Below are 13,486 nucleotides of genomic sequence, written 5' to 3' on the forward strand. Positions count from 1 at the left end.
CTGAAGGTGAAAATTGTAGCCTGAACTTTTTTTTTTTTGGACCTGTGAAGGAACATTTTAATTTTTAATTTGGCCTCTTTCACTCTTTGCTAGGTCTACCCCAACTCTTAATAATAATTACTAGCAACATAGAGATCAATTAAATTGCTCAAATACACAATCTCTCAAAATTATTATTGAATCTAGTAATTGATTGTTATTAAATACCATTTCAGTCAAGGTCAACTGATCTTTCAGGATCAAATCAAAGATGAAAGCAATTAGGTTGGAATATTCTGCTAGTTGTGAAAGCAGAACTAAAAGGCAGGAATTTTTATGCTCCAGGTGTCCGACGCCCGCAAGGTCCCTCACTGGCGTTAGCATCTGCTCCTTGGTTTCTTCCGCATGCGCTGCTCCATGTACATTCTGCAGAGGATTGCAATTGCAAACAAGCAGGCTAGTTTATGTTATTGCAGAAGAGAATTTACATGTCTCTTTTGCAATAATGAACCTATCTGTTCATAATACTTTTTGTTTTTTTGCCTTTAGTTCCGCTTTAGAAGACCGAATCTTGAATGATCCTGTTAAACTGTTTACTTTTTCCAAAAAACACCTGTCATTGAATATGACTAGATGTGACTAGTAAGGATTTGCTAGGGACGTGCTAAATTCCCTCACTTCCATTTTGTAACCCAACATTTCATACACCTGAGTGAACAGACAAGGTGGACAGGTTTGGATTAGTTTATCTTTACAAGTGGGACTCCATAGTGACATGAACACACACATCTTACCTGTATGTCACTCTGGGTGACCTCCTGAATGGCATCTCTGAGCCCTTCTTTAAGGTCACACGTCAAACTGTAGAATTCATGCTCTTTGTCAATTTCAAAAAGCCCGAGGAGTTTCCACCGTTGTCTAAGTTTCCAAAAGAGCCGGCGCCTCCTGGTACTGGCGTGGGACTCCCCCTAAAAGAAACACATTATTACTATTATTTTTTTATTATTACTTATTGATAATGCTAATTTGGTCAGCAGAGCTTTACAGCATGAGATACTATAAACACTGTAAAACATACAGATATTACTGGACATAAAACGTACACAGGCCTTGCCCATTAGCGCTTGCAATCCAGCGGTGAACAGGAAATTATACAAAGGGCTTATATAAAATCTCCTTATACAAAATCTTCAGGGAAAGGGCCTGCTACAGATAGGGAGAAGGTAGTGAATTACAGATTAAAAATGTAGATTAACAGCAGCAATTCAGAATGAACATGATTAAAACTGTCTGCAATGTTCTAGCAGGAAAGCTAGATTAAAAAAAAAAATAGGGATAGCAGAGATGATATCAGAGGCATGCAGGAGACAGATGGATAACGATTAAGAGAGGATCGAAATACTGTTACTTCTGTTTTCCATGAAACAGAGACAATGAATGAACGAGGGAGGCAAATACAATAGGTCCAGGCACAGTCCTGCACGGTCAGAATATCTGTAACTGGGTGTGATGCTGAGCATGTGAGCGGTGTGTCATCATCAACTCTTTACACACAGTAATCCCATCTGATATACCCAGAGCACAGCAAAAAATCATCGATGGGGGACAGGACAAGAATAGCATGGGAAACAAAGAACCAGGCTGGTCAGGGTATAGCAGCTAGTATTTAAAGTGGAAGTAAACCCATCGATTTAAAGTTAAAAAAAAGGCATGCCGGGAATGCTAACTGCACATTGGTTGTGCTCTCAGCCAAACTATCAAACCATCCAATGGCTGGTGTCATAACGAATCACATGTGCAGCACCATAGCAGTTGAAGATTAAACAGAGGCAAAGATGGCAGCTTCCTTGGCTGAAAACGATAGGGGAGTTTACTTCCACTTTAAAGTGCTATACAAAAAAAAAAGAATATTTAAAAAAGTGTGGGGAACATGGCAGAGAGGGAGAAAGAGAGAGAGAGAGAGAGAGAGAGAGAGAGAGAGAAAGAAGAAGAAAGAGCAGTGAGAGAGAGAGATAAGGAGAGAGGGAGAGAGAAGACACTTCATGCACAAATGTCTATTCAAGTCAAACCTGAACTTGCAAATAGTAGTACAGGAGCTACTTTCAAAGTCGATATCTGACTGCTTCCAATGCAGACAATAGGGTCCACATTTCCAGATGTGGAAATACGGGGCAATTTAGGAAACAGCAATCACAGGTCAATTGGCTTCAGTATAAAGCACACAAATAGGAAATAAAAGGGGAATACAAAGACACTGAATTTCAAAAGAGTCAACTTCCCTAAACCATGTTCCTTGCTAGAAGATATTAAATGGGATAAAATCTTAGGTACGAAGAACACAGAGGAAAAATTGGTGTGCTTTAACCAGTTCCCGACCGGCACACGCCGATGTACATCGGCAGAATGGCACTGGCAAGCATATTGGCGTACAGGTATGTCCATTTTTAAATGCCACCCTGCCATCGCGTGCACGCCGGCGGCGGCGCTCTCGTGCGCCAGTCAGGACCCCCGTGAGTCCAGTCGCGGATCCCGCAGACTCGAACGCCGCGGGGATACCCGTGATCGTCTCACGGGCGGCTGAACGGGGAGATGCCGTTGTAAACAGCATCTCCCCGTTCTGCCTAGCAACAAGTGACGCTGATCTCTGCTCCATGTGATTGGAGCAGAGATCAGTGTTCACTAACACAAAGCCCAGCCCCCCACAGTTAGTAAAACCTAGGAACACTTAACCCCTACACTGCCACCTCCTGGTTAACCCTTTCACTGCCAGTGTCATTTACACAGGAATCAATGCATTTGTATAGCACTGATTGCTGTATAAATGGCAATGGTCCCAAAAATGTGTCAAAAATGTCAGATGTGTCTGCCACAATGTTGCAGTCACAATAAAAATCACTGATCGCAGCCATTACTAGTAAAAAAAAATTATTAATAAAAATGCCATAAAACTATCCCCTATTTTGTAAATGCTATAACTTTTGCGTAAACCAATCAATAATCGCTTATTGTGATTTTTTTTACCAAAAATTTGTAGAAGAATACGTATCGGCCTAAACTTTTTGGGGGATATTTATTATAACAAAAAGTAAAAAATAATGTTTTTTTTTCAAAATTGTCGCTCTATTTTTGTTTATAGCGCAAAAAATAAAAACCACAGGGGTGATCAAATACCACCAAAAGAAAGCTCTATTTGTGTGAAAAAAAGGACGTCAATTCTGTTTAGGAGCCACGTCGCATGACCGTGCAATTGTCAGTTAAAGCGACACAGTGCCAAATCGCAAAAAGTGGTCTGGTCTTAAGCCAGCAAAATGGTCCGGTCTGAAAGTGGTTAAGATCATAATAAATAAGGGTATTAGCCAGTGAATCCCAATGGGAAATACATTTAAAAGAGCTCAGGGTTCATCATCAGCATTTCAAATTTACGTATGCAATAAGAAATGTAATGGTGCAATCAGGGCGGCTAAGCTAGAACACAAAAGGCACATAGTGGAGGAGAGTAAAAACAATCCCAAGAAGTTCTTTAAGTACATAAATAGTAAAAGAGGAAGGCCAGATAATATTGGCCCCATAAAGAATGATGAAGGGAATCTGATATAAAAGGATGGAGAGATGGCGAAGGTATTTGATTTTATTTTTCTTCTCAGTCTTCACAAGAGAAAACGGGGGGGGGGGGGGGGGGGTTTCAGTAACCAAAACTGCAAAGTTTATCCTCATGACACATCACAGGAAGCACCCTCATGGCTAACAAAGTATAGAATTAGGAATAGACTTGAAAAATTTAACATTAATAAATCACTGGGACTAGATGCCTTGCACCCGAGGGTCCTTAAGGAACTCAGTCAAGTAATTGCCAGACCATTGTTCCTTATTTTTATGAACAGTCTACTGACTGGAATTGTACCAGCTGATTGGAGAAAAGCCAACGTATCACTGATATTTAAAAAAGGACCAAGATATATCCCTGGGAACTACTGACCAGTTAGCTTAACGTCAATAGTTTGTAAACTCTTGGAGGGGATGATAAGGGATTACATACAAGATTTTAGTAATGAAAACGGTATCATTATCAGTATTTAGCATGGATTTATTAAGAGAATCGTTCTTGCCAAACCAATCTATTAACCTTCTATGAGGAGGTGAGTTGCCATCTGGATAAAGGAAGGCCCGTAGACGTAGCGTATCTGGATTTTGCAAAGGCATTTGATACAGTTCCCCATAAACGTTTACTGTACAAACCAAGGTCTGTCAGCATGAACCAAAGGGTGAGTGCTTGGATTGAAAACTGGCTACAGGGGCGAGTTCAGAGGACAAATGGGGAGTATTCTAAATGGTCTGGGGTGGAAAGTGGGGTCCCCCAGGGTTCTGTCCTGGGCTCAATCCTATTTAATTTATTCATAAACGACCTGGGTGATGGGGAAAACCGCTCAATCTCTGTATTTGCGGATGATACTAAGCTGAGCAGGGCAATCATTTCTCTGCAGGATGAGGAAACCTTGCAAGAAGATCTGAACAAATTAATGGGCTGGGCAACAACATGGCAAATGAGGTTTAATGCAGAAAAATGTAAAATTATGCATACGGGTGGCAAAAATATGAATGTAATCTACTCATTGGGGGGAGAACCTCTGGGACAATCTAGGATGGAAAAGGATCTAGGGGTCCTAGTAGATGACAGGCTCAGCAATGGTATGCAATGCCAAGCTGCTGCAAGCAAAGCAAACAGAATATTGGCATGCATTAAAAAGGGGATTAACTCCAGAGATACATTGATAATTCTCTCACTCTACAAGACTCTGGTCCAGCAGGACCTGAAGTATGCCGCCCAGTTCTGGGCACCAGTCCTCAGGAAGGATGTACTGGAAATGGAGAAGGGCAACAAAGCTAATAAAGGGACTGGAGGACCTTAGTTATGAAGAAAGATTACGAGCATTGAATTTACTCTCTCTGGAGAGGAGATGCTTGAGGGGGGATATGATTTCAATGTACAAATACCGTAGTGATGACAGCACAATAGGGACAAAACTTTTTTTGCAAAGGGGAAATTAAAAAGATGTGCAGCTATTTAATGGAATTAGAAGATAAGCTGTTTAACCTTAAACTGAGCAGAGGATTCTTTACTGTAAGCCCTTGTACACACGGTCGGAGAATCCGTCGGAATGTGTCCCATCGGACCGTGTCGTCGGATAATCCGACTGTGTGTGGTATGCTTCGGACTGATTCTGTCGGACCCAATTTTCCAACATGTTGGAAATATTTCCCGACCAACTGGGCCGATCGGACATACTCCGATCATGTGTAGAGAATTTTGATCGGACCAAGTGCCACGCATGCTCAGATCAAATTCCTACATCAAAGCTATTGGCTACTAGCCTGAATATAGTCCCATCGTAACGAAATTACGTCATCATGTTCTGAAAGATTGGATTTTTCGCCAACTCTGTCCGACCGAGTGTATGCAACAGTCTCGGACAAGATCCGACGGACAAAATCCGATGGGCAAAATCCGACGGATTTGGTTGTGGAAATCTCCGGCCGTGTGTACAGGGGCTAAGAGCTGTAAGAATGTGGAATTCTCTTCCACAGGCAGGGAGCATAGATAATTTCAAAAAACTATAAGACAGGCACCTAAACTACATTAAAGTGCTTGTAAACCCTGGGACAAAAAACAAAACAAAAAAAAACCTGCAAGACAAAGACATTATGAGCTAGTATGCATAGCATACTAGCTCATTATGAATTACTTACCTGAGATCGAAGCCCCTGCAGCCATCCTTGTACACCGCTCCAGCGGCCGACATCGCTTCCGGCATTACTTCCGGCTATCGTGGTCTCCAGCGATGTAATAGGCCGGAGCTGCGATGACATCAGTCACTGCGGGGGAGCCGCCAGTAAGGGCACACTCACTGAAGCAACGGCACTTAGATTTAGGAGATGTCCAGGGTAGCTACAGGTAAGCCTTATTATAGGCTTACATGTAGCAAAATGTGTGTTGTAAGGGTTTACAACCACTTTAACATACAGGGATATACAATGTAATACTGACATAACAGCACACACCCAGGTTGGACTTGATGTCTTTTTTCAACTTCACCGACTATAAGGGTGCAACTTGTCATGCTGTTTGAAACTGTCAAATCACATGACAAGACTCACCAGTGTGACCGGGGGCTTAAGATACAATCTTAACTTACATTTAGAAGTTATTGATTGCGTGTCTGTTTCCACCATTTAACCTCATAATTGTAAACTTAAAATCACATTTAATGAACCGAGGATTTCAGCACTAATGCAAATGATGTCTATATTTACTAACTGAGCACCTGTAAGAGTGAAAACACAATGTGTAGGCACACCTACATAAAAGGGACTTCAAGCCGAACTCCAGGCAGATATAAAAGGGCACAAATTTTTGCAGCTTTGTATTCATTTATACAGCATCAAATGTATACTCTATGTTTTAATATAAGAAGTGAATTTATCAAGCTCTAACAGTTTTTGTACAGCAGCCCTCAGACTGAGGGAGAGAGAAGTAGCACAAGGAGCCAATTAGGCTAAGAGAGCAAGGAGCCAATCAGTTTTGCAGTGCTTGTACGCCAACAAGGGGCATTCCAATAGGAGGAGAAAGCAGAATGAGATAGATGAACTCATCACTCGCCTGCTTCTTCTTTCACTGCCCATTCATGGACTGGTGCAGGACAGGACCTTTAAGTGTTAGCTAACTGTAGTAGAGAAAAAATGGTTAATCTGCCCTGCCAGACAGGGCTGTGGTGTGTGATGGGCTGTGTACATTTCAGAACTGGTTGGACATGAATATACATTTTTTTGTGAGTAAAACACCCCACATACAGTATATATACACTTCATCTGTGTATTATCTGTTTGTTTTAAAGCTCAGATTTAGTTGTTATCTTTTTGTTGCCTAATCCTTTCTGGCCTGCTGTACACATATATACGTAGCAGCATGGGTGTGGTTCTGTAACTGTTTGGTGCTTGATCACTATGACCACACTGTCACCAATAGCTCCAGGTCACAAACAATGGGAGCCAGTATGATGGATTGCCAATCACATGATCAGACACCCAGTTACTGTCAGGGCTGGGTTCAGCTCTTCCTTCTCTGAGCTGGCCACTCAGCTGTCGGCTAATTGCCAGCTCCTATCACTGCAGTTACTCAGCTGTTTATGATATCCTGCTCGTCAGTCCTGCCTACTTAAGCCATCCAGCCCAGAGGATCTCTGCCTTCGCCTTAGTAAACATCACAGAGATGCTCTCCTGCATTGCTGTTAAAAGACTTGCTTGGCTGACATCCCTTCTGGCTCCAGATCCTGCTTGCTGTTTTACTACGCTCATCTCCGGCTCCCTAACGTTTGGCTTGTCTGACTATCCGTTCTGGTTCTTGAACTCTGGCTATGTTTTGACTATGTTTGTTCTATTTACTTTTATTAATAAACAAGTGTGATTTAATTGTACTTCTGATTTCATGGTTTCTGACAATTACACTGACCACATGATTGAGAGGCCCATGAAACACATCCCCTGGGTTCAGTCGTCGAGATTTCTTATAACTTCGAAGTGAAGGTGTTAACGCTAAAAGAGATACACTTTAAAGAAAACCTGCACTGACAGAAATACAATATTGACCTTCTGAAAAGACTATTTCCTTGGTTGTGTTTCACTTATTTTGACTCTAACTCAGAACAGGCTGTTGTACTGGGTCACTGACCCTAAGAATTGAAGCCAGTTGATCAGAATTACAGCCAGACATCTGACATTCCCAGATGGACAACAGCAACGGCAGTCCTTGCTTAGTGCAACTTCCTGGTCCACACAGTAACCTCCAAAAGTAGTCAGCCCATGTCATGATCTGGATGAGAGTTGGAGACTTTTAAAGGTTTGAGAACTAAAGTACCCAGTGGGAGGTGCAAGACAGGGAAGCAGGCTGGTCAGAAATGATAAACCAGCCAACCAGAAAAATAAGGGGGAAGAGAAGTGCAAAGTGACACTTGCCCCTCCCATTTCACTCACTGGTACATCACAAAATCATTTTTAAAAGTACAATTAAAAAATAAAAATAAAAAATAAATAAATTTGTAGGAAAGAAAAAACAACACCTTACTGGCACATTTTATTATATATTTTGATCCTTCTTTTTCACTACAATCCCCCAATTTGATCTTTGTCCTTTGACCTCAAGGTGCCTGGCCTTCCTTTTGCCATCACATTTATTCTCTCACCCATCCCATCTTTCTATACTACAGTGGGGTATTGAATAATTCCTGCCTGGCTTACCCCCAACTTAACCCTCCCAATGTCCTTCCCTTCCCCCTCCCTTTTTGATCCTGCCATATGGCCCTATTTCCACCTAGACTACTTCCCAATAAGCCTGCTTAGTATATGTCCCTACTCACCCCCCCCCCCCTCATTTCTAGCATGTGTTCTCCACCCTGGTTCCTTTTTGACCTCATTGGTAAAATGAGGATGCCAGGCATTAATTCAACTCTCTTGGGTTGGCACCCTGGTGACCTGTGCACACTTACACATTATACAGGATGACCTGTGACAAATGGATAGTTTCTTTCTACTCACCTATTCACAGTGTATCTCTGTGTTCTTTGACTACTATCTCAACTGTCATCTGTATGGCTGTTATTTTAGACTATTATATCCAATGTACATTGTATTATTACATGATGCTATTTCTAAAATAAAAATTATATTTAAAAAATGCACATACACTATATTACCAAAAGTATTGTGACGCCTGCCTTTACACACACATGAACTTCAATGGCATCCCAGTGTTAGTCCGTAGGGCTCAATACTGAGTTGGCACACATAGCTATGATTAAGCGCTATTGAGAGTGTGAAATGCATCAGTAATTCATCCTGTGCTCTGCTGTACTTATGAACTTTTTTACTTTTCAAAATAAAGGTGTTCAAATTGGAGTGCGGCAGTCCAGATTTTCTTTCTTCATTACGACATGCTAAGCCTGCACCTGCAGCTTCCATCTTGAAGAGGGTGTTACCTCAACACACCTACCTGGAGTTGGCCCACACCTACATTGAGTTGGCCCACCTTTTGGTCATTCCTCCAGAAATGCATTTATGAGGTCAGGCACCAATGTGAACAAGAAGGCCTGGCTCACAGTCTCTGCACCAATTCATCCCAAGGGTGTTCTATCTGGTTGAGGTCAAGTTCCTCCACCTCAAACTCGCTCATCCATTTAAGGACCTTGTTTGTGCACTGGTCCAAATCATTTGGTGGAGGGGGGATTATGGTGTGGGGTTATTTTCAGGGGTTGATCCTGTCCCCTTAGTTCCAGTGAATGGAACCCTTAAGGTGTCAGCATATCAAGACATTTTGGGCAATCCTCCCAACTTTGTAGAAACAGTATGGGGATGGCCCCTTCCTGTTCCAACATGAGTGTGCACCAGTGCACAGATCAAAGAGTTTTGGGGTGAAGGAACTTAACTGGCCTGCACAGAGCCCTGACCTTAACCCAATAGAACACCTTTGGGTTAAATTAGAGCGGAGACTGAGAGCCAGGCCTCGTCCAAATCAGTGCCTGACCCCACAAATGTGCATCTGGAAGAATGGTCAAACATTCTCATAGACACACTCCTAAACCTTGTGGACAGCCTTCCCAGAAGAGTTGAAGCTGTTATAGCTGCAAAGGGGGGGGGGGGGGGGGCGCAACTCAATATTGAACCCTACGGACTAAGACTGGGATGCCATCAAAATTCATGTGTGTGTAAAGGTAGGCATCCCAATAGTTTTGGTATTATAGGGGGTTATTTACTAAAAGCAAATCTACTTTGCACTGCAAGTGCACTTGAAAGTGCAGTCGCTGTAGATCCGAGGGGGTCATGCAAGGAAAATAAAAAACAGCATTTTAGCTTGCACATGATTGGATGATAAAATCTGCAGTGCTTCCCCTCATTTCAGATCTTCTCCTTAGATTTAGAGCGACTGCACTTTCAAGTGCACTTGCAGTGCAAAGCGGATTTGCCTTTCATAAACAACCCCCAGTGCGTATGTAGAGAAAACAAAGTGCAAATGACCAAATTAACTGTGTTCATAAAATAATATCGCTACCATTTTTTTATACAATGGAGAATGAAGGATGGACACAGGATGGGGTAAGGGGGTTTCTTACCTTCTGGGTGACAACACTCAGGACTGAGTCACGTCTTCCTTCCTCCTCCATTCTTAGAAGTGTCCCAATGCTCAGCACCCACGTGTCCTCATGTTATGCTTGGTCACAGAGAGTTTTAACTACTGCATCCACTTCTTCCAACTGTCACAAACTCGTCACCCTTTCTACACCTCTTTGCACGCTTCAGGATTGAATTCCTTCTATGCCTTTTGATTGACACAAACAGCATTCAAACTAAATGGACTCCTTTCTACTCCCGGTCCTTCTCTCTGTCCCCTGACTCTCCCTTCCCTCCTGCTCTGCACATTCTAATACAGTAACTGGACAATATAACTGCCAGGCCTCGTCCACACACCAGTGACAGGGGACACTGAGCGAAAGGGTCTGTGCGCTGCACCCTTCTCTACAATCATAAAAAATAATCCCTGTATAAAATCGGCTCAGGGTTCTGCAAGCTCACTGAGACACCTGCTCCTGTAGCTCTGCATTCATCTCTGACGGACTCCCCACCCAGGGTTGTAGAATAGACTGTTCCATTAAAATCACTGCAGTACAGGGGATGACACACGCGCACACACACTAGCCCGCTGACAATTTGAAGTGAGGGTGGAAATGTCAGCACACATTGATTAGAGGGAGCCAGTTGACATGAAAAGACAGAAGTAGGCTCTTTTTTTTTTTTTTTTTCCCCTGAAAGAGGAGTTGTATTGCAAATCATAAGCCTCGTGGAGCGTAGCAAAGGGAAATTAGCGTTCAGCCCTTCAGATCAGAAATAACTTGTGACAGTCAGTGCTCTCATGTGCTGACAGCGGTCGCTGGCACAAGTGGACAAGTGGGGAGGGGTCTTCCCTATGAGGGCCACAGAAAAAACCTGGGGAAAGATCTATATGTGCTCCAATTTGGGAGACTCCCAAAATTATAGAGTTAGTACACTGGGGTGCTCTGATGTGGCCATTGCTCCTTACAGGTTTGCAAACGTGCGTGACTAAATTCCTTGTTTTTAACGTAAATTGTTAAGGTCAATTTGGTTTTATTGCAGGCTAGCTGGTAAGTGACCTGGGAATTTTTGTTTTTGATGTGCGTCACCATTCCATGTATTCCTTGCGGCAAAGGCTAGTTATAAGTTGGGCTGGTCGCAATTTGTTTGTACAGAAAGATCTAAGCTCTCTATGCTTTTTCTACAACTAAAAAGAAAAAACATCTGAAGTCAGGGCCAGGTTCACACTAGAACGCCTTCCTGTGCATTCCCATGTGGTCCGTTTTTGACAGCCCATTCATTTGAATGGGTTGCAAAATGCACTGGATGTGCAAAAAGTAGTGCAAGCACTACTTGCATCACAGTAAACCGCATGGTGCTGCGGTACCATAGGATTTGGTGGCTGCAAGTGCACTACATTTTCGAGATGCGTTTTGGGTGCTATTAAAAATTAATTGGCACCCGTGTGCATCTTGCAAGGGCAGTGCGTTATGGTGTGGTGCAGGAAACGCGCATGGAACATGCCTAGCTCGCATCATGTTTTGCAGTTGCGGCTGGTACTCAATTTTCTGGGGGGGGGGGGGTGGGCTTAGATATACCTATCTAATATTAAATTAATAAGGGCACTGTCTCTGGTGGAAGATGGGGTGGGAAAGTAATGCCTCCTGAATGCCTGGCAGCTGCTGCTCTACTGGCCTCGAAAAGTGATCCACTGCAAATCACTTTTCAGAGGGTGCCGTCTGCGCGAAAGAGGCCTTAGCACTACATGTTAACCTTGTGTACATAATCACTGCGGTTATCTATCTACTATATGAGGAGGATTTTGACTTTGGGGGCCATATCAGAAAACTGGTCTGGCATCTCACAGGACTGGCGTGTGACTGTCCAGGGGTACTCCTTGAATGGGTGAAATAGGGTAGGTAGAAGAGAGAGAGAGGGGTGTGTCTATTGCAGTGGCGTGTGGTAGTATATATTCATGGGGGGGGGTGGCAAATAATCCTCCCAAATGACACCAACCCCCCCCCCCCGGGTCGGTCAGGTCACAGGCCCCACCCTTCCCTCCCCAGCCTTGCACTTACCCCATCTGTGTCACGGCCAGCATTTCCTCTGGGCAATGTCTCCTCCTCCTGGTGCTTCACAACAGCTTCCCCTGCGTTTTCTCCCTCCACCTCCTTGGCAGACAGTAGGATCGCTTCTTCTCTCAGGCAATCAGGTGACAGGTCTCAGGACCCACTTCCTGATTGGCTTTCAGGAGAATCAGGAAGACAACAGAGAATATTAATTCACTATTGTCACACAACAGGGTGGGCACAGAGCACAGCAGAGCTCAGGGCGCAGGGCTTTTTTGAAGCCTATTAGAGCCTCTGGCTCTAATCATGTGCTTTTTTTTAAAAAGCACACCATTGGAATCCATGCTTCCAGCACCTTGCATGTAGATTGGGAGCAGGATGCATGGATTAGGGTGGTGGTGCCCCTGCGCCCTGAATTATGGGCCGCCACTGCCTGTATGTCAAGAGCAGATGGAACTGCACACTCAACTAAGGCTTGTCATTTCTTGAAAAGTGATGCAGGACAACTTCATGAGTCAAATGGTGTAAGCCCCAACTAGAAATAATGATTTGCTGGAGCCACCAATTACAAACAACACTGAGCCGATTGCAGATGTGAAAGCAAGGGATAACTTAGGAAATAGTGATCACAGAGTAATTACAGTGCCTTGCAAAAGTATTCACCCTCTTGGCATTTTTCGTGTTTTGTTGCCTCACAACCTGGAATTAACATGGATTGTTTGAGGATTTGCATCATTTAAATTTACAGAACATGCCCACAACTTTGAAGATGTTTTTTTCTTTTTTTGTGAAGCAAACAACAAATAGGACAAAATAACAGTCAATGTGCATAACTATTCCCCCCCCCCCCAAATCAATACTTTGTAGAGCCACTTTTGAGGCTATCACAGCTCCAAGTCACTTTGGATAAGTCTTTATGAGCTTGACATATCTTACCACTGGGATTTTTGCCTATTCCTCCTTGCAAAACTGCTCCAGCTCCTTCAAGTTGGATGGTTTGTGCTTGTGAACAGCAATCTAAGTCTGACCACAGATTTTCTATTGGATTGAGGTCTGGGCTTTGATTAGGCCATTCCAACACATTTACATGTTTCCCCTTAAACCACTCAAGTGTTGCTTTAGCAGTGTGTTTGGGGTCCTGCTGGAAGGTGAACCTCTGTCCTAGCCTCAAATAACACAGAGTGGTACAGGTTTTGCTCAAGAATATGCCTGTATTTAGCACCATCCACCTTTCCCTCAACTCTGGACAGTTTCCCAGTCCTGACTGCTGAAAAACATCCCCACAGCATGATGCTGTCACCACC

General features: G+C 43.3%; 1 protein-coding gene across 4 annotated transcripts in view; it reads right to left on the bottom strand.

Annotated features, from left to right (window-relative positions):
* Positions 1 to 13,486, bottom strand: part of PIP5KL1 (phosphatidylinositol-4-phosphate 5-kinase like 1) — a 75,302-nt gene that overhangs the window by 50,865 nt on the left and 10,951 nt on the right. Inside the window, exons 1-2 of one of the 4 annotated variants that reach the window (XM_077478768.1) lie at positions 10,137 to 10,720; positions 774 to 947 (exon numbers count right to left, since the gene is read on the bottom strand). In XM_077478768.1, coding sequence (XP_077334894.1) covers positions 774 to 947; positions 10,137 to 10,187 — 225 coding nt within the window. In that variant the 5' untranslated portion in view covers positions 10,188 to 10,720. Of the gene's footprint in view, positions 1 to 773; positions 948 to 1,082; positions 1,332 to 2,048; positions 2,175 to 10,136; positions 10,721 to 13,486 lie in introns of those variants that run through there. The other 3 variants (XM_077478771.1, XM_077478770.1, XM_077478769.1) reach the window with 3 other exon arrangements.

This window comes from Lithobates pipiens, unplaced genomic scaffold (assembly GCF_037356315.1).
Source record: "Lithobates pipiens isolate NorthernLeopardFrog02 unplaced genomic scaffold, aLitPip1_a1.2 Scaffold_1, whole genome shotgun sequence".
Classification (NCBI taxonomy): Eukaryota; Metazoa; Chordata; class Amphibia; order Anura; family Ranidae; genus Lithobates; species Lithobates pipiens.